Genomic DNA, 21,824 nt, shown 5'->3' with positions numbered 1-21,824 from the left:
CTCCAGCCATTGTGGCTACTTAGGGAGTGAATCATCAAATGGAAGATCTTCCTGTCTGTCTCTCCTCCTCTCTAAATATCTGCCTTTCCAATAAAAATAACTAAAAAAAGAGGGTGAGGGAGAGGAAGAATAAGAGGGAGAGAGAAAGAGAGAGAGGGAGGGAGAAATTGACACCTGCCATGACCAGAGGGTGAAGTCAGGAACCGGGCACTCTGTCCTGGCCCCAAGGACACTCTGTCCTGGCCCCCACGGGCACTCTGTCCTGGCCCCCACGGGCACTCTGTCCTGGCTCCACGGGCACTCTGTCCTGGCCCCCACGGGTGGCAGGGACCCTGGTCCTTGGCCCGTTGTCCGCCGCCAGCCAGGCACAGACTCAGTGAAAGTGGGACCTGAATGCAGGCGCTCCACTGTTGGAAGCAGGTGTCCCAGACAGCAGTTGGACCTTCTTTGCCATAGTGTCTACCCCAACACAGTATTTTAAATACTAATATTTCTGAAGACAAACAAATAAAACACTGAAGGGCTAGATGGAAAACATGGAAAAGTTACGGTCTGTCAACGCCCATGCTTTTAGGAGATCAGAATGCATCTCTGGTGTTTGGTGCTGCAGTGAAGGCCCCCGCTGGGCTGCCTGCACCCACATCCAGTGCCTGGATTCTGGCTCTGCTTCTCATGCCAGCTTGCCAGCGTGCACCGTGGAGGCAGCAGCAGTGATCAGCTAGCTGCATGGACAAAGCCGTCTGCATGAAGGATTCAGCTGGAGTTCCAGGCCCCTGCTTCAGCCTAGCCCGGTCTCCGCTTTTATGGGATATGAACAACCTGGTGGTGGAATCATCCATATTCTCTCTATCCCTTTACCTCTCAAATAAATTGAAATAAATGTGTGTTTAAAAGAGAAGATCTTAGGAAAGAAGTAGATCTCCATGCAATACATTCAGGAGGAAGCAACAAACCAGAAAGGAAAGTGAGGCAATGGAATGGAAGTGTGACATAGCAGTCCTGTGGGCCATGGCTGACATCTTAGTGACCGGAAAGGCGTCGCTTTCGGCCTTTGTGCTTTGTGAGGGACCTGCGAATCGAAATCATGTCAAAAATGTCAGAAACTTAGAACCAGAAATTAAACAGCAGGAAAATAACAACACCAAAACTTTCATTATAAACCATGTGCGATGTCCAAAAAAAGCATCTCCTTTGAACAATTAATTTGGAATTCTTTAACAAGACTGACAGTTCTTTTGCAGGGCTGACCGGGAGACCAAGGGAATGAATGTCAGTAAACTCCAGGACTGCACCGTGTGTCTTTCAGAAATTAACGCATGGTGACCAGAGAATGCTGCGAACCATGTTATGCCCAGATAAATGGATAAATTCGCATGAACAACACATTTCTCCCTTCACCTTTCCCCCACACCCCCAAAAATAACTGAAATAGAAAAAAAAAGAAGTAGCAAAGCTTAAAAATGCAATTAAATTAATTCATTGCATTTGTTACTGATTACCATAGGCCTACCTGGGCCCAGATGGTTTCTCCGTGCGGAATTCTTTAGAAATTCCAAAGATGAACTCATGTGCCAGTACAGCCCAAACTCTTCCAGATAAAAGAGGAGGAGGAAGAATACTCCCCGAGATTGCAGGAATAGCCACTCAATTTAGGACAGTATTGGGGCTGTAGGGAACGGAGCCGGGGTGGGCAGAGCAACAGTTGGTGCCATCAGGGCATAGGAGTGATACATTTTATCCTCCCCCAGCTGAAGCACACAGAGCAACTCCTGGTGACCACAGAGGTAAGTGTCCAGCAGTAAGTCATAAAACTTCAGTCCGGCATGGTAGCCAGGTGACTGAATCCTCACCTTGCATGCGCAGGATCCCGTGTGGGTGCCAGTTTGCATTCCAGCTGATCTACTTTCTGTCCAGCTCCCTGCTTGTGGCCTGGGAAAGCAGTAGGGGACAGCCTAAAACCTTGGGACCCTGCACCTGCTTGGGAGACCTGGACAAAGCTCCTCGCTCCTGGCTTTGGATCAGCTCAGCTCCATTGATGGATATCTTTCTCTCTGTATCTCCTTTTCTCTGTGAATCTGCCTTTCCAATAAAAAATAAATAAGTATTTTTTAAAAAGGGAGAAACACATAAAATTTAGGGAAGAAACAGTAGCTAAACACCCCTTCTAGCCCTGAGTGAGACAAGAAAGAGCTTAAACAATGAAGAAGTCGGGGAAAAAAAAACAAATTGAGACACAATAATTTTCAGCATATTTAACTAAGAAGATTCACTAAAAGTTTGGAAAGAAAGCAACAAGAGACATGAAGAGGAATCTCAATAAACATTTCCATGGCGTCCAACTTCACCCATCACAATTCCAGTGTGAATTTCCAACAAGATATGAAGTCTGGCAAGAATCTGAAGGGGAGGAGGAGCTGGGAAAACAGGTTCCCTTGGCATTGGGACTGCCCAACACGAGAGAGCCAGCAGCCCAGCTCCTGTGAGCAGGCAGGGGGTTCTTTCCTGACAGCCTGGGAGCCTCAGTGTCACAGTTTAAAAGAAAGAGAATAAAGACTGAGGGGCAGAGTGAGAGCGAGGGAGCGGCAGGCAAGGAAGAGGAAATGTTCCTTTTCCCTGGTATTTGATATTTTTCTTATTTTGGTTCAAGAAGGAAATTATGATGCCTGGAAATGGTCATAGAACGTTTACCCTGAGTTTCTCTCTAGATTTTGAAACAAAGCCAACAGAACCAGCGGAAGCCCACGGAACCAAAACAGAGATGCCCATGGGGATTTCTGGTTGAAACGGACCATGGGAAATGAAGCGCAAAGGCACCAGGTCGCACACACCCAACCCCAGCACACTGCCTGCAGGGTCGCCCTCCAAGCAGCAGGCCTTGCCCTGAAGCTGGTTCTGCGTCATCACCATTGAAGATCTCACAACTTAAGGCCACAAAAATGATCTGCCTTGGGAACTGACCCCTTGAAAGCAACGTGGCGTGTTGAAACGATTCTACTTTTTTGAACTCTGAATTGCTGGGTACCCAGATGCTGCAGGTGGCCATTAGAGGACCCAACCCCATACCCCATGTCATCAGGCCCTCAGCGAAGGAGAAACGGACTGCATGTCGTCTGCCACCAGTGAATCCTACAGAAAGGGCAGCTATCCCAAACACTGCCACTGTGTGCGTCAGAAGGTGGAATATCCGTGCTCACACGTTCTCTCAAAGCAATTAGTACAGAACAGTCATGGACAGGCTGAGTGAAGGTTCAGGATGAAAGTCAATGTTTAAAATAGCTCAAAGGTCCAACAGAACCCCAGCTCACGTCACTTTTCTAGGAAACACTTCCTCTTGAATGTACCAGTATCTGTATGCTACCACTGTTTCCCAGAAATAATGATGTTTGTTCATTTGCAGAAATAGAGTCATGTGTGAGTAATTACAGCTATCACTTACCTTAACTGCCATGCTCTGGCTAATGCAGACACAGACTTAGGTCTTCTTTTGTACACTTAATTATTCCCTGGGCTTGAGTTACTTATCATTTGATTAGAGCGTCAGTATTTGGGCTGCATCACGCACAACAGCGTGAACATGAAGGTGCTTCTTTTTGAGGCTGGAGAGGTTTTCTGTATGGGGTGTTTTCTGATCGGCGTGAATTTCTTTCTTAAGAACACCTTCTGCTGAGTGTCAAGAAATAGGGCCATTCCGGAAGGCCGCGCATGCTTTGGGATGACTGCTTTCTTGCGGGCACTGTGTTGGTCATGTAAGGGGTTATCTGTGCCAATAAACATCGTCTGAAGAGTGGCATTCTCTGCCTGGAGCCCGACCCTCTGTGGAACTTGTCACCATGCACGCTGTCAAGCTGCCCATGGCGGAACTACCAGGAATGGCATGCATCAGCCTCCCCTGGCCCGCCCAGACCCCTGGCCAGCAGCCCATAAGATGCACTTCGGTATGCATTTTGCTGCAGTTTGTGTATGGAAATTGTACGGATTCCTTTGGAACTGCATTCTGTTCTCTCCGTAGAACGGGAAGCAGGTCTCCACTTGACTCTGGGCTGTTCTGCAATGATCTGTGTTGGGCAACAGAAGGTATCTTTGCAAAGGCAGAGAGCTCCCCAGGTCATATGCAATGTGCCCGTCCCCACTCCTCCTAGTTGGAAACGTCTTAAAGTGCTAATTTGCACATCCTTTAAGTGGAAGAAGATGGAGGTGGTGGCTAAGCAGCAGCATGACAGCTGTGCCCTGGCTCCCTCAGCCCTCTGGGCTCTTCACATAGATGCCAGGACCCCAGAGTCATCACATTTCTACACCTTCTACTTCAGCAATCACCAGAGCCCCGGGCAGAGATCCCTGCCATAGCTGACAAGAAGCCTGTCTCCAAGGCGATTGCTGTGTGTGGCTTCAGGGAAGGTTTAATTACAAAGCCCTTAGTGCTCCCCTGTCCCCTAGAAGCCAGAAATCGCTGGCAATGTGTAACTCTGCTCCCAGCATTGAGTGGCCACCCTCGTAGGTTCCCTGAGTCTCCCATGTGGATAGCTTTGGGGGATTCCTGCTCGGGAACCACTGTGTAATTTCTCTGAGGAGGTAGGAGGCCACAGACCGTGGTCCTGTTACAGTGTAGGCCAGAGGAGGTCTACCACTATGGACATGCTTAGCTATTCAAGGAACCTTAAATGATGTACTGGGAAAAGATGTGTTGTTCTGTAAGAGGGATTCTTGGGGTCTCAAGCTCCCTGTGGAGACAGCTGTGTCAGGAAGAGCCAGAGTGTGTGCGAGCCACCTCAGAGATGGAACCCCACCTTTCTGGGGACCTCTGCAAGTAGGGAGTCCCAGAGTCTGCAAAGTTTGCCCCGACCCCGCCTGGCTGGGTAGGCTAAGTGGGAGGCACTGTGCAGAGCCAGTTAAATGGCACTACATAATCCTCTGTCCCCAAGGTTTTAGACATTCTCTGGGGGTCTTTCCCAACACCCTTTAACTGCAAGTGCAAATCACTGCTACGCTTAAACACCTTTTTTAAAGCCATTATTGGTGAGACTCACCAGTGCTGTCTACCAGGTGAAATTACTTTATTTCTGGGATTTTTCTAGAGAATATGACAGGTGAAGCAAGCTCGGAACTCTGTGGAGGGACACGGTCTTTTCGCTAAGTGTTTCCTTCGCTTTCCTGTGACTTTGGGAATCTGTGATAAAAGGTTCTGAAATACAATGGATGGACCGTCGTAGCGTCATGTACGCTCCTCTGCACACTTATGGCAATACATAGTGTGCTCAGCATTCGCCGTGTTACTTGCGTCTCCTTGATCCTCTATCCTATTCTGCAACCATTTTAAAAACCTGAAGTCAGCCCTTTACTTTGTCTTGGAGGATATTTTAAAGTCTTTTAGTTGCTGTAAGTGTTCCATGAATTTCCTTTTAGATTTGCATTTTCTATTTCTGATATTCTTAGCCTGATTAGACGTTAATTTACTTTTTTCCATCATGGTTTGTTGTTGGATCATTTGCCTTTAGAAAGCAACAAGAAAATCTCTCATTGGCCATGGACTAACACATGTCAGCCCTACCATCTCACCTTCCCTGCATCTGCAGCGTGTAGGCATTGCCTATGCTCTTCCCAGGGCGTGTTGGCCTTGGTGAGGTTGGCCACGCTCTTCAAGGATTCCTTCCACACCCGGTTCTCATTCCCAGGGTCTGCATCCTCCTGTTCTAGAAGAGCCTCTCACGCAGGGCCTCTGCAGCCCCCTGCCCATCTCCCTCTCCCATGACACACTGCGGCCCCCTGCCCATCTCCCTCTCCTGTGGCACACTGCAGGGCCCCCTACCATCTCCCTCTCCCGTGGCACACTGCGGCCCCCTGCCCCTCGACGCGGACCCCTGCCATGGGTTCTGGGGCCAGTGATTTCTTCAGCACACAGACATGAAATGCCGCTTAGTTTTCTGTTTGGCTAACAGGGTCGCATCCCTCCATGGTGCTCCTCACTGTCTACAGAATCTGGTGAAATTCCTGTAGAATATTCTGAGAAGGCCTCTCCTGTCATGCCTGCTTCACTTTCCAGCCTTCTCCAGCTTCCCGCATCTACCTGGCCGGGAAGGAGCCCGGTGCCTCCTTCCCGCATCTCTGCTGCTGCTGTCCATTCACGTGTGTCCACGTCCACGCTGTGCCTTTTCCTCCAAACTCAGCAGCACACGAAGCCTGTGGCCAGTCGGCCCTGCTCTCCCCAAGGGCGGCTCTCCCTGCTCTACTTAACCCCCCTCTGGCGTGCCCAGCTGAAGGAGCTGTTCAGCAGCTTGGAAGCCCCTGGAGGAAGGGGGCTTGCCTTCACCATGCAGCCCGTTTCCCTGGGCTGCATTCAGAGACCGGCCCTCCGTGACTGCTGAGCTTCCTCTGACCCTCGGTGATGCACGCACCACTGCTGATCTCAGTCTGAGTTTGAACCCTGATCATCTAAATTGAGGTTCTGCTTTGATTCTGACAGCAAGCTTGTAATGTGGCATTCAGTTTTGACAAGCAAATCCCTGTTCTCGTCCCCTGTCTCAGTAGGCAGTCCAGTGGACAGACATCTCCAGAAATGGACCTTCATTCTCTTTGTGGGCAGCTCCTCGCCTCCCGCACCACCTGGACCTTGTAAATCCCAAGTGCCTTGGCTGTGCCCAGGCTACCTGGAAGCACTCTGATGCTGTTAGTCAGCTCTTCGCTCATCTGCTCTAATTTGTGCTGGTCTTAGAAGTCTCAGCCTGCCATCTACCTGTTTGAATTCCATAGTATTCAGTCCCTGCCTGATAGCTGCCGAAGTGTCCCAGAGGCCCCAGTGCGCTGCCCTTGCTTGTAGCTGGGATAGTCCTGCAGCAGCTGCCGAAGCGTCCCAGAGTCCCCAGCGCGCTGCCCTTGCTCGTAGCTGGGATGGTCCTGCAGTAGCAGGCTGCCCATCTCGGTCAAGGCAGCCTCTCCATGGCAGAAGATCAGTTGGTTGGCCTTGTTCTGTGCTGACACGAGTGCAGGCTTCCCTGAGGGGCTAGCTCTCCTGTAATTGGAGAAAATGTGCAGTGATTTTCAAGTGATTTTTAATTTGGGAATCTTGTATGTGTTTAATCAATGACACCGTGCTAGTTAATGATGCTCTTGGGTGAGAGTGGTAATCGCTGAGAATTTACATGTCTCCAGTTAAACTCATTCCGTTGCGGGGGGCGGAGAGGGATTACTCCCTTTTCTATTTACACTCCTTCATCAAGCCCCCGGTAGTGATACATCACTCCCAGGGGACTTTTGGCAATGTCAGGGCACGTTTTGGGGACTCACTGGCAACCGTGGATGAAGGCAGCAGTTCTGCCAAGCGTGCGCCAAGGTGCAGGTCAGCCAGCTGCCCCGTTACTCTTCCCCTTAAAGAACTGCAGGGCCTGAGCTGCCAGGAGTGCTGCGACTGGGAAGTACTGCTCCTGGCTAGCAGGGTGACAGAAGCACATTCCTGGATGTGTATATGTTGTCAGGGTGAGGGGCAAAATTCCTGAGCCCATTCTTTATCCAGCATTTGAATTAAGTAATAGTTACAGACTGGTGCTGTAATGAATAGGTGTGTCCCCATCCTTTTCTCATGGAACTTTGTCACTTCCCTCTTGTGCGCCCACTGAACCACCCACGGGAGCATTAGCCAGCACGTGTACTTGGTCATGCCTCTGCTGCAGGTCACACCTTTTTGCCTCCCTGCCTTCCTGCGGATGAAGTATAAAGCAAACTATTCTTTCCCTCTTGCAGCTCCAGAAACCTTTCCCGTCTCCCCTCAGCACCTCTGGGCCAACGCACATGTTACTATGATGGATGTCTTCATTTTATCCTGTCTCTTCTGTGTGCATGTTTGCTCTTTACCAAATGAAAACAAGCCACAAAGGAGGGCAAACTCGAGTCTCAGTTGGCATTCAGTGCTGCCCGTTTCAGCACGTGAACTGTGCTGAGCTCGTTGCACTGAGGGCTGCATGCGTGAAGAGGGAAGGCGGACACAAGGTAACTGCCATGTTTGTTGACCTCCACAGGTGTGTCTGAAGACGGTAGGTACTCCGGGGTGTCTGTGAGCAGCACAGCGATGTCCTCATTTCAGAGACACAGGGAGAGCCACACCACGCAGGTAAGGATCTCGCATGCAAAAGTGACAGAAATTACAAGACAGTGGCGAAGTCGTGATCGCGCCAGGTCCCTCCTCCGCTCCACAACTCACCTCCACCCTCTGCTCCACAGTTTCCCCATCTTCCCTCTCCTCTGTCCTTGGGGACTCCAATATTCTGTATGTTTCAGAACACAGAGAGAAAATTACAACTAGAAATTGATCGGTGATTTTAAATGGCATGTTTGAGACATCAGCTACGTCGTGGTACTTCAAAATCGCTGTCAGGTGATGCTATTCCAGCTGCTGAGTGATGTTGGTGTGTTGTGTGCCTTTGCCCTTGACTAATGTAGGAAGGCTATTGGTGATGGCAGCACGGAGATAAAATGCTTGAAGCACCTACAGTTTTATGACATGCCACTGCCTCTCAACGCCTGCCTTCAGAGCCCATGTCATTCAAATTCCTTTAAAACATAACGTGATGACAACAGCGTAAAATCAAAATAAGAGTGCTGCTCATGAGAGCGCTTAGATACAGCGACTTCCCGTAAGGCTCAGTAGATGAGGGCCATCTCCAGAGAAACCCATCAGTGTTTGTAAAAGATACTTTATGCAATTCATTCCTTTTTTAGGATTAATCTCAATATGTTACTTTTAATAACTACCTTAAAAATATATATATATGACATTGTGTTCAAGGGGCTGCACAAACCAGTAATTAGGGAGACTTATCAGGGTGTTAAAAGATGATTGGCTTAACAGCAGGAGTCTTATTGTATGTAGAGTGTAAACTTTATTATGTCAAACATTTATGTAAAAAAATCTAAATGGAGCCTGCCAAGTACCCAGATGTTTCCATTAAATCAGCTCCACAGTCAACAACCAACTTTTAGCAGAGTGTTTGGTGTGGTCGAGGCACTGCCTCGTTGTCAGCTCAGAGTCTTCCTAACAGCACTCACGAGGTGGTGGGAGCAATCAATAGTTTTGGTCTCATAAATACATCTTCCGGCTAGTCTGCAGAGACCACTTTGCACTAAGGCATTGGCAGAGGGCTGGGAAACGCGGGCCAGCCATGGAAACAGCCCAGCTCATGTCCCTCCAAGGAGCACCTGCCTTTCCCGTCAGTACTGGACCCAGGAACTAAGGTGACTCACAGGATGCCTCTGTGGTGTCTGGCCCTTAGAGCAGAGTGCGGGGCCGTCAGACCCCCTAGCCAGGGTCTTCACTGGCATGTCTTTGCCTTGAGAGCAGCAGCCATTTCTGAAGAATGTACATGAGAGAGGAGGCGCAGTAGCTTTTCCTCAAGTTTCCCGTGGACTTGGCCAAGGAGCAACAAGAAAGCTCATCGGCATGCATTTTCCATTCCCTCTTTTCGGATCCGAGCATCTCTGATGAAGCCATCCCTGCCGCCAGTTGTCTGGCAGCAAGGGGATGGGAAACCAGACTCTTTTTTCCATACAAATTGTGAACACTCAGCAAGACAGATTCCTCACTGCTGAGAAACCGTAAGAGTTATGTGAAACTTCGCGTTGAATGGCCACCCGTCTTTCAGGATTTATCTCTTGTGTGACATTTATAGGGGAATATGCACACATACAGGCAGGCCACATCATAGATTTGCCACTAATGCAATTCAGGAGAAATTCTTTAAAACCAGTCTTGGACCCACTAGATACATGACGATAGAATTAAATGCTGACTAAATATTGAATTCCTCTTTAAGAATGGCTCTGTTTTGAATCAGCATCAGTAGGGATTTTAATGAGATCCGTTTAAGGAAGGTAAAGGACATAGGTGTTGTTTGGATGGAAAGTAAAGGGGCAAGGTGTTCATCAAGCAGTTAAGATGTTAATTCCCGCCTCGAAATATCTGAGTTATAGAATCCCAGCACCAGCTCCTGGCTCTGACTGAGTTAGAGTCCCATCACCAGTTCCTGGCTCCGGCCAGCTTCCTGCCAGGGCAGAAACTCAGAGGCAACAGGAGAAGCGACTTCAGTCATTGCATCCCTGCCAGCTGTGTGGAGTGCCTGCATCGCCTCCCAGTGTCCAGTGTCCACAGGCATCTGGAGTAACCAGAGTGTGTCCACTGTCAAGCTCTCTGTTTCTGCCTCTGTCTCCAAGCCTTTTTTTTTCCCCTGAAAGGAAATGGTTTAGTGATTCCCCTAGTGTAATATCAACACGTTGCTGAGTCCACCGTTGGACTGGATGCTGGAAGCATCTATCCTGTGTCTGAGATGAACCTGTCATGACCCATTAAGATGGTCCCAAGAGTCAGACAGGTGTTCCATAAAATGCTAAGTAAAAGCCCAGGTAGCCACGAAGAGCATTTGTGCTTTGGAAATACAAAAGGAGCATGCCCTTGTCACTTCCTGTGACATTCAGAGCTGGGCTCTGTGAATCCATCCCCCGTGGAGAGGGAGAAACCACGGAAAAAAAGAGAGCATGTGCCTGTGGGGTGACACTGGCAGCGGTGGCCTCCTCAGAGCCTGTGGGGTGACACTGGCAGCGGTGGCCTCCTCAGAGCCTGTGGGGTGACACTGGCAGTGGTGGCCTCCTCAGAGCCTGTGGGGTGACACTGGCAGTGGTGGCATCCTCAGAGCCTGTCTTCTGCTGGGTACTGCTTTCCTCCTACCTCCACCACACCATTCTTGCAACCTCTTGAGCTTCTCTGGCCTTCCGGGAATTGGCACTTGCTCAAGAAGCCCCAGGTTAGTTTCTGCAGTTACAAGCAGAAGTTTTTGACTGAGACACATTTTACAGTACTGCAGATAGATGTGAAACTAATTTTACCTCCAAGAAGTATTTTTGGCACTTTATGCACAAATTCTTTTCTGATCTTCATAGACACATTGTTAGGTTTTAAATGCACGCAGTTAAAGTTCTTACACGCAGCTAATTTCACGCAGCCAAGCCCTCTTTTCTCGATTAGGTTACCACAATCCAAAATACCAGACGTGATGAGGTATTAGGAGGTCTTTATTCCAGCAGAGTAGGAACGGGAGCAGGGGGAGGGGGGAAAGGTTAGAAGGGACACATCTCCTGCCTTGGTGGCAGGATGGGGGACTGCTAGGGCAGGGAAAGGGGGCAAGATGGAGGATGGGGAGAGCCAGGATACAAGGGAAGGAAGGGGAGAAGAGAGCCCATTGATACAATACAGGGAGCCTGCAAGGTGTGGGAGTCTTGGGGCATTGGCTGGGGGGCAGGGGCAGGGCAGGAGGGACGTGACTGGGATTATCTGAGCCACAGGTAGATGGGTGGGAATAGGGGGGAGGGGCTGTGAGATTGGGGGATGGGATTCTTAGGTAAGAAGAAGGGGGCAGAGTTCTAGACCACTCTTCACATTCCTCGCCTCTGTTCTGTGTAAAGGAGAAGGGTGTTGTTCTCCTCCACGGCTTCTTCAAGGCTTCTTCGAGCTGAGTTTGGGCAGTGTTCTCTCAGCGGTGGTCTCAGTCTGGGGTGGGGGGCAGGAATGGGAGATCAAGAGACCCTCCTAGTACTGCAAAAGAAACTGGTTAATGGCTTGGTTAGGAAAAAATTTTTTGACATCTGAGTGGATGACACAGGAATGGATGGAGGGAAGGTCCTTTTGAAAAGGTGGCTAGAGTTCTTCCAGAAGCTCACTGGAATATGGAGTCTGAGGGTTTGTCTTGAGCTTCTCAGGGTGCTTCTGTGGTGACAGATGGGTCATCATGGCAGGCGTTGACCTTCTGTGCAGAGTCTGCATTCCAGCCATTCTTGGATGGAGTGTCCATGTGGCTTTGGCAGGGTACTGGGTAACTTCTACTCTGCCCCAACACATATAAACCCAAGCATATTCTAGAAGGTATAGAATCTCAGCAAGTAGCTGACACAGAGACACAGATTTCCCAGAGACACAGATTATAGAAAGCACAGTTTCTGTCCTATTCCATCAAAAATTTAATAATTTGCTAGACAGCGTGGCTTTACCTTCAAAGTAGCAGAAACTATAACTTGAATTAATATATGTGGCTGGTGAAAGGCCGGGGTGTGGGGCTGCATCAGCCGTCTACTGAATGGTAGGACCATGCTGTGAGCTACACTAGAGTATGCAGGACTTTCCTTCTGCAGATCTGGCCATGAATAAAACCATTACATCATGGAATTCCATGGGCTGACCCTGGAGGGGCTTTGTGACACTTCCCAGACTCAAGTGTGGAATGCTGTAGGTCACTGAAGCCTTGCAATTTGGCTTTAAAACCAGACAGCATTTCTCAACACCACACGGCCTTTAACCACTGAGCCTGTGCCGAGACTTGAGTGTGCAGCGTGCCAGCTCAGGAGTGTGTGGAAGGGAGAGTGTCTTCCAGCCACGGGGCCTCTGGGTAGTTTGGTTTGTCTTTATGTTGCTGGGAGTGCAGCCTTCTGCTGACTCAGGGCAGGAGTCAGGAACACCTGACACAGGTGTTGTAAATAGAGCAGAAGTCTTAAAGTACACAACAGAGGGGACAGCAGGTGTCAAGTCACTAATAATTCAGCTGTTTCGGGGTCTGCAGTTGATCTTGCAGAATGAGCTGTTGCGACGGCAGCAGAGTCGTGTTTACACTGTCACTTCATTGCACATCATCTTCATATCCCTGTGCGTGACCTCTTTGCCAATGAAGGCAGCTGGTTTTGTTGTTTTCTGTTGTTATTTTGGGCATCTATCATGGTTCTATCATAACCTCAAAAAATATTCTCTTGTTTTTAAAGAATATAAAAGCTATGAACATTGGTCATCTTTGAGTATTCATTATAATAATATGTCACTGATGAGTTTTTATAAAATAGTTGCAACCCAGCACCCAAGACCTTAACAACGACTTAGCGCTCTCCTGACAGCTGCCAGTGAAAGCTGTGATATAAACAATACACAATTGATCCACATCAAGAAACAACTCGGATGTGGTTGGTTTTGCTGAACCATCAAAGAAACCTTTTAGTAATGTCACGTATCAGAAGTAAAAGTTCCAAGGCACTAAGCCCCATACCTTTCTCCACTTACTTTGTCACATGAATTGTTCAAACTGTATTATAGCAAAAACTCCAAGTAAACCATGCATGAGGTATGTTTATTTTAATTGCAAGATGATAATTCTGAAGCAAATGCTAGGGAACAAATATGAGGTAACCCTTCCACATATTCATATGTGAGCTACAACGAAAAGCAAATGTTGCAGAGAAAGCCTCTTTGTTAGTCCTGTAGCCGAGCCTGGCGAATCAGTATTCACCACTCGTGACTTACATGTTATGGGCCAGAAATGAAGGCAGTAAATTAATTTGATGGTACAAGTGAAATGGTGGGATTTTCAACAAGGAAAGGTCATGTCCTGTCTAGATAAACCAGATCCTGTCTTTATAGCATTTTTCCACCATGAAATTGTCCCACAACACATATACCAATTGTGTTTAATATGCAGTGTTTTTCTAGTTAGAACATGGACTGTTTGCTGTGAATCCAGTTGTGGGAAACAGGGTAGTGTCTGTGTTTAAAGAGAACGATCCTCTGAGCTCTCACTTTCCCAGTGGTTAGTCTCCCACTCCTGGCCACGCTGTTGTGCAGAGGGGAGAATGCTGTAGCTGAGCAGAAATTATAGTTAACCTAAATGCAACTGAATTGAATTATTTAAATTCAAGAAGAGAAGGAAGGCACCGGCTGTGAGTCCCAAACCTGTTATTTAGCCGATTGGTAGAGGAAATTGGGACTGTTCCTTCAGGTTGACTCCAGAGAATACTTGCACATGCCTAGCACGCTGCCTGGGATAGTACAGGCGCAAAAACCAAACAAAAGACGCTTCCCATTGTGAAGGCAGCTTCCCTTCCTCTTTGTCCAAGGAGCCCTAATAGTGACCATGACACAGAAGGTGCTGTTTAGGAAGTTCAGGAGATTGGACTGAACAAAGAGTACCCTGCACATATCTGGGATTTGATGCAGAATAGGAGCAAGTTTTAAGGAACATTTTGTTAGGGAGTGTTATCAACTTGAGGCAGAAAACATGGCGATGAAGAAAGCACAGGCGCTCGTGGACCTGAGCATTTTGCCATATTTGCTTTAGAAGATTGTGTAGAGGGAAGACTGGCGCAATTCTCAGTCTTGTGCCTGCCCTCCAGCAGGGAGCCCTCCTCCTGGTGGGCACGTCGCCTTGGCCTGTGCTGGCACTGGCTGTGGGTGTGTTCGTATATCACAGGACCCCTCTGGGTCATAACTGATTCTCTACTTGCATCTAGTGAGAAAATGAACACATCACCCCTACACGTCATTTTGCAGCTGCGATTTTTTTGTGGATTTTTTCTTCTATTTGCCACACGTTGTTTGATTAAGAATGGGCTCCGGGTTACATGCAGAAGCCTTCAGATTGCGATGTGTGCACTAAGGGGAACCGCGAGTGGCGCACACCCAGCTGCTGAGCACATCCCGTGCTTTTCCGTTCAGCTAGCTCATAGGGAGTGACCCTGTCGGGGCAGAAGGGCTCTGAAAGGCAGGAGTCATCCTACCTGGCCACCTTTGGTCTCAGGGAACTCAGCTGTCCTGCTCAGGAGGGCATGAGGCACTTGGTTGTCTTGTGGCCTGCTGTGGTGTGGTCTGCTGGAAAGCTGATTCTGAATGACTCGGGGACGTGACTGATGTTCAGTTCTCATGCACGGTTATGTGAAACCTTCTGCTAAGAACCGAGGTCCCCCAGCCAAGGGGTATCTCTGCAAGCTCTTCCAGCAGTCTGGAGCCCTGCCTCCCATCAGCTCTGCAGACACTTGGCCTTTCATTTGAAGCATTCCCCAGAAGTAAGGTGTCCACAAATAGGATCAGGGTGTTTTTTAAAGAATATGGTTTTCAGTTTGAGAAAGTAGGGTGGAAGACTTCTATCCAGAATAAATTTCTGGGTAGATAATGTGATAAAAGAGTGAAGACATTGCTTGAGATGACCTGATGCCTGGGCTCATCCTGGCTCTGCTCCCAGATTCCAGCTGCTGGCTGCTGTGACCCAGACGAGCTTCTTCCTGCTGCCCACACGGAAGCCCTGCATTGAGTTGCCAGCAGCCGGCTTCAGCCTTGCCCGGAGCCCTCGCTGCTGTGGGCATTCGGGAGCGTGCTGGTAGACAGAAGGTCCTGCCTGTCTCTCTCCCCGTCTCCCTCTCTTCCTCTCCTTCCATCCCTTGTGTGTCTGCTTGCCTTTCAAATAAGTACACAAATAAAACATTTTACAACTAAGTTTGCCAAGTTATCAACTATTAAAAGAGCATTTAAAATGTTCACAGTTACCAAAAAAAAGACAAAACTGCTGAGGTTCTCCAAGAAATGGAAGTGTATGTCAGCTGCATTTGTTACAGCTACATCACACACAAAATAGCCAGCTCAGTTTAGATGCACACGCCCTGGATAAGTGCGGGGTTGCCCATTTTCCAAGGAATCACTGGGTTTAACGGCTCATTTTGTCTGTTTGATCCCACAGTTCCTGGTTTCTGTGGAGAGCTCCCCTCTGTCCTGAATGTGGGGCTCCCTCAGGTGTTCTGTCAAATGCCCCTTGCCAGTTGCATGAACGGACTTATCTGCATGTTTGTTTTCTTAGTCTACCTACAAGTTCATCTATTTTGTTCATTCTAAAATTCGCTTTTGCTTGTATTGATTTTCTCTATGCCATTGATTGCTGCTTTGCTCTTGTTTCTTGTTTGCGTTGGGTTTCATTTTCTGGTTTTATTTTTTTTTTCTGTATCTTAGATGAAAGGCATAGGTCTTTTATGTGAAGTGTCATTTCTAAAAACTATCTATTTCATCCAGGTTAGTTTGAAACATTTTGTTTCCATTTTCATTCCATTCAAAAATCTTTTCTAATTTCCCTCAAGACTATCTCCCTGATTAAAGCCGTTTTCTTTCCGTGTATTAGGGGATCTCCCAGATATCTTTGTGTTTCTGATTTCTGCTTTAATTGCATCCTGATCTGAGAAGGTGCTTAGCTGACGTCAGCTCCCTTAGGACCTCTCGGATGTGTTTAGGGTGTGTTTTGGTGGAGGCCAGCACTTGGGGAAGATCTCTGTCCTGGTGCTTGCTGGGTAGGTACCCCAGAGAAATCAGTGAGGTCACACTGGGGACAGCTGATTTCCTGCCTGCTGCTCCCAGAATGAGCCTCTGTCTGCCCGTGCCTTCAGGTCCTTGGGCTCTGCCTCCTACATGCGGTGCTCCCTGTTCCAGCTTTCACCATCATGCTGTGTTTTCATCCATCATTATGCAATTTTCCTTTTCATTCAGGATATTCCTGTTTTAGAAGAATGATTTGTCCAAAATTAATACAGACACTCCATCGCACCTTGAATCACTGCCAGCAAGGTCTGATTTTTTAAAAACCCATTTGTATCTGTTTAATCAGTATCATTAAGGCAAAATGCACACTCTGCAAAAAGCCACAACCCCTGAAGTACACAGTTCAGCATTGCTATTCATCCCTTGACCTTAACACACAAGACCTTTACAGATCCCAGGAGAATGGGTCTGCTTTATTTCTGGCTGGTGTAGCAGTCATGTTCAACCACTTCTTTAATGTCATCATGGACACAGTTGGATGCAGGAGTATTTGTTTTATTGTGAATTTTGTTTTTCCCTATGATGACTTCCTTTGGCTTAGGTGAACATTTTGAACTCTGTTTTAGTTCACCTGCTGGTATCTTCACCAAGTCCTCCCCTGCATGTTTGTTGTGGTTGCTTTGTAGATGGAAGTGTGCACAGGTCTCCCTTTAGTCAGTGTGGCCTTGACCGTCCTCCACTGGAGCTAACAGGTGCCGCATGGCCAGACTCGCAGCCATGGAAACCTCCCAGGAAGTGTAACTTCCACTCCAGTCACCATCCATGGAGGAGCAAGCCTTCTGTGTCCATCCCAACGTTCAGCACTTCCTTCGCCCTCCTCCCTTCCTGCTGGGGTGAGTCCTTCAAGAATCCCCCAGCTGCCTTTTTTTTTTTTTACCTGTGTCATTATTCTGTCTTCATTCTCCACATTTTGATTCCTTCCATAACTTACTTTTGTTCTTTTTTTATGATTCCTCTGACAGATGTTTTCATATTTAATCAGAATTTCTAATCAGTGAGAGAATTATGTAGCGTTACTACATCTCATCCTAGATGTATTAACAGTGTAACATGGCCAATACAGTAGTCGCATCTCAAGAGTTCAAGCTTTAGGTATCCTATCCAAGCAAACATTTCTTACTAAGATAAAGGAAAACACGGCCTCTACCCTGGTGCATACCATGAAGGTAGGAACAAAGCTTACATTGTTGTGATTTTTGAAGCTCAAATTGGGTTTTTCTGTTCAGGCTTTGAAGCTACTTAGGTTGTGCCTTTTTGGAATGCTGTCAGTGAGCAGGGTGATGTCGGTTGGCGCATTCAGCACATTGGATGCTGAACTAGTAGCTGTCCTTCCCTTCTCCCCACCCCCCCAGAATTAAAAGATGATATGGTGTTTCTAAGGTTACTGAATGTCTTGAATTCAGTCCCATAGTAACGGTATCCCAATGCGTTTGGCATCCTTGGTGGAGTATGTTAAAGTAAAGTCACATGTTATATGATGATGACTTCTAAATGACTTGTACAACAAAAGTAACTCTGGGGAATTCTTTCCACTGCTGTCCATGCAGCACGGTAAACGTGGCCTTAATGTCTGTGACTGCATAGATACATGCACTCATTTATACATGACGTAGCAATCAAAGCAGAAGAATAGTATGCAGCTCTTATGTTTAATTCTAGGAGAACAAACATAACATTTAATTTTCTGGGGTTCATCTCCTTCACCAGTCAACCCATTTCTACTGAGGTTCTGTTGGCTCCAGGAACAGGTCCACCTGCTGGAGACCATCCCAAGCGTCTGTCTTCATGGAGGTCAAATGGTAATATGGAGAAGCAAATGACAGGCCACAGCTTAAGGAAAATGTGTGTGACACACCAACATGTCAAGAAGTAAAACAGAAAAGTCAGGGATAGAGGGGGCAAGCAGGATGGAGAAGAGCCGAAGTGGAGGGCAGAGAGGTGAGGGGGTCTCGGTTGTAAGTCAGGCACCATGGAAGCTGCCCTGAGCCATGTTGTCTGGAAGTTGGCGGTTCCCCAGGTGTCAGGGCAGCCTTCCCAGCTGTGCTCCCTCCGCTGTGCCCTGACCTCTGCAGCTTCAGGACAGTGACTCTGCCTACCACCACCAGAACATGTTTAAGTGACATTGAAGCTATCATTGGCCGCAAGTGTTGACTCAGCAAAGGAAAACAATGATGTCACCAACCAGTCTGGATGTGCAATGCAGGGTGCTGTGCGTGGTGTCAGGACAGAACGGGGTGCTGCTGCATGGTGTCAGGACAGAACGGGGTGCTGTGCGTGGTGTCAGGACAGAACGGGGTGCTGTGCGTGGTGTCAGGACAGAACGGGGTGCTCCTGCATGGTGTCAGAACAGGGTGCTGTGCGTGGTGTCAGGACAGAACGGGGTGCTGTGTGTGGTGTCAGGACAGAACGGGGTGCTCCTGCGTGGTGTCAGAACGGGGTGCTGCTGCGTGGTGTCAGGACAGGACGGGGTGCTGTGTGTGGTGTCAGGACAGAACGGGGTGCTGTGCCTGGTGTCAGGACAGAACGGGGTGCTGTGCGTGGTGTCAGGACAGAACGGGGTGCTGTGCGTGGTGTCAGGACAGAACGGGGTGCTGCTGCATGGTGTCAGGACAGAACGGGGTGCTGTGCGTGGTGTCAGGACAGAACGGGGTGCTGTGCGTGGTGTCAGGACAGAACGGGGTGCTGTGCGTGGTGTCAGGACAGAACGGGGTGCTGCTGCGTGGTGTCAGGACAGAACGGGGTACTGTGCGTGGTGTCAGGACAGAACGGGGTGCTGCTGCGTGGTGTCAGGACAGAACGGGGTGCTGTGCATGGTGTCAGGACAGAACGGGGTGCTGTGCATGGTGTCAGGACAGAACGGGGTGCTGCTGCGTGGTGTCAGAACGGGGTGCTGCTGCGTGGTGTCAGGACAGAACGGGGTGCTGTGCCTGGTGTCAGAACGAGGTGCTGCTGCGTGGTGTCAGGACAGAACGGGGTGCTGCTGTGTGGTGTCAGGACAGAACGGGGTACTGTGCGTGGTGTCAGGACAGAACGGGGTGCTGCTGCATGGTGTCAGGACAGAACGGGGTGCTGCTGCATGGTGTCAGGACAGAACGGGGTGCTGTGCCTGGTGTCAGTACGAGGTGCTGCTGTGTGGTGTCAGGACAGAACGGGGTGCTGCTGCGTGGTGTCAGAACAGGGTGCTGCTGCGTGGTGTCAGGACAGAACGGGGTGCTGCTGCATGGTGTCAGGACAGAACGGGGTGCTGTGCATGGTGTCAGTACGAGGTGCTGCTGTGTGGTGTCAGGACAGAACGGGGTGCTGCTGCGTGGTGTCAGGACAGGGTGCTGCTGCGTGGTGTCAGGACAGAACGGGGTGCTGCTGCATGGTGTCAGGACAGAACGGGGTGCTGTGCATGGTGTCAGGACAGAACGGGGTGCTGCTGCGTGGTGTCAGGACAGAACGGGGTGCTGTGTGTGGTGTCAGGACAGAACGGGGTGCTGTGCATGGTGTCAGGACAGAACGGGGTGCTGTGCATGGTGTCAGGACAGAACGGGGTGCTGCTGCGTGGTGTCAGTACGAGGTGCCGCTGCGTGGTGTCAGGACAGAACGGGGTGCTGCTGCATGGTGTCAGGACAGAACGGGGTGCTGCTGCGTGGTGTCAGGACAGAACGGGGTGCTGCTGCATGGTGTCAGGACAGAACGGGGTGCTGCTGCATGGTGTCAGGACAGAACGGGGTGCTGCTGTGTGGTGTCAGGACAGAATGGGGTGCCGCTGTGTGGTGTTAGGACATGGCTCACAGTCAGTTCATTGAGGAGCTGTGGAGCCTCTGGGAATCAGTCAAGAGCAAACACTGGCCTTTTCTGTGAATGGAGGTAGAATTAGACACAGCACAGAATATTTTGAGCCCGTAATCCTGACCATTTTCGAAGCAGCATCTGGGCAAAAGAGTAAGATGCATGCGTCTCATTGTATTGCAGTTTAACAAGTTAACACTGATGGCAGAATTTGTGCTCTCAGAAGACCATGTAGGTCTGGCTGGTCCCTGATTTCTGCATTTAGATTGTTATCTGAAGCCATAATTTTCCATTTCTGACTATCAGAAATAGATTCTTTTAAAACAGATGAAGTGTGATACTGGGAAGTAGAGTCGTGGGGTCAAAAATATAAACTTGATTTTGAAACCCAAGTGGATTTAAATTAATTTTATAAACTTGCATGTAACTTTTATTATCTATTTTTGGAAAGGCTTTATTTAAACACTGTGCTCCCATATTTTGCCTAGTTTGGCAGAATCGTGTGTCTTTTCCTTTCTTATCCTTCTTTGCGTCTGTTTTCCTTTTGAATTTGTATAACGTGGCTCTCCCTGCCTCTGTTAGGGACACCTTTATGGACAGTAGGGTCACAGCATGGGTTTTATTCATTCTCCCTGAGCTCTCAGCTGGACTACATTTCCCAGCTTCTCTTGTGGTGAGGAGGCCACGTGACAGGCGAGGCAACAAAGAGGTCACGTGGTCATGTGACAGAGGCAAGACAGCACAGCCCTAAGGAGATGTCTTGCTTCCAGGCTGGTACCTCCAGTGCCAAAGCTGGACGGTGAACACGGGGGGACAGGCCAGGAACACTTGAGCAACAAGGAATGACACTGATTCAGCAACGTTTGCCTCAATATGAGCAAGAGCAGACTTCCTCAGGGTCCAACTGCTAATATACAGTTTGTCACAGCACAAAGGGTGTCTTAAGCTAGTAACTGCTTAAATGGTTGTTGCTGCTGCACGTAATTATTTAAGCTGCCGAATTACCTAAGGCTAACTTCTAGAAATCAGTCAGCTTTAGCTTGCAACAATTGCACAAAACTTGCCTGTTCGTATCTTCCCATTGCAGACTGATCACACTTTCACTGCTCAGAAATTTTAATGCAAGGAAGTGGTGAGTAGTGCTCCCACCAAGCCATCCTTCCACACACACACACACCCAGACACACACAGACACACACACACACCCATAGACACACACACACAGAGACACACACCCATAGACACACACACACACAGACACACACACACACACCCATAGACACACACACACACACACCCATAGAGACACACACAGACACACACCCATAGACACACACACCCATAGACACACACACACAGACACACACACCCATAGACACACACACAGACACACACACCCATAGACACACACACACACACACCCATAGACACACACACACACACCCATAGACACACACACACACACCCATAGACACACACAGACACACACCCATAGACACACACACCCATAGACACACACAGACACACACACCCATAGACACACACACACACACCCATAGACACACACACACACACCCATAGACACACACACACACACCCATAGACACACACACCCATAGACACACACACACACCCATAGACACACACACAGACACACACACCCATAGACACACACACACACACCCATAGACACACACACACCCATAGACACACACAGACACACACCCATAGACACACACACCCATAGACACACACACACACACCCATAGTCACACACACAGACACACAACCCATAGACACACACAGACACACCCATAGACACACACCCATAGACACACACACCCATAGACACACACATACACACACCCATAGACACACACACACATAGACACACACACACACC

General features: G+C 48.8%; 1 protein-coding gene across 1 annotated transcript in view; it reads left to right on the top strand.

Annotated features, from left to right (window-relative positions):
• Positions 1 to 21,824, top strand: part of MYO16 (myosin XVI) — a 361,148-nt gene that overhangs the window by 323,952 nt on the left and 15,372 nt on the right. Inside the window, exon 33 of the mRNA XM_040991535.1 lies at positions 8,007 to 8,098. Coding sequence (XP_040847469.1) covers positions 8,007 to 8,098 — 92 coding nt within the window. The remainder of the gene's footprint in view (positions 1 to 8,006; positions 8,099 to 21,824) is intronic.

The sequence above is a fragment of the Ochotona curzoniae genome, unplaced genomic scaffold (assembly GCF_017591425.1).
Source record: "Ochotona curzoniae isolate NIBS_2020 unplaced genomic scaffold, NIBS_Ocur_1.0 contig_64, whole genome shotgun sequence".
Classification (NCBI taxonomy): domain Eukaryota; kingdom Metazoa; phylum Chordata; class Mammalia; order Lagomorpha; family Ochotonidae; genus Ochotona; species Ochotona curzoniae.
This window is presented reverse-complemented; position numbering and strand designations above follow the sequence as displayed.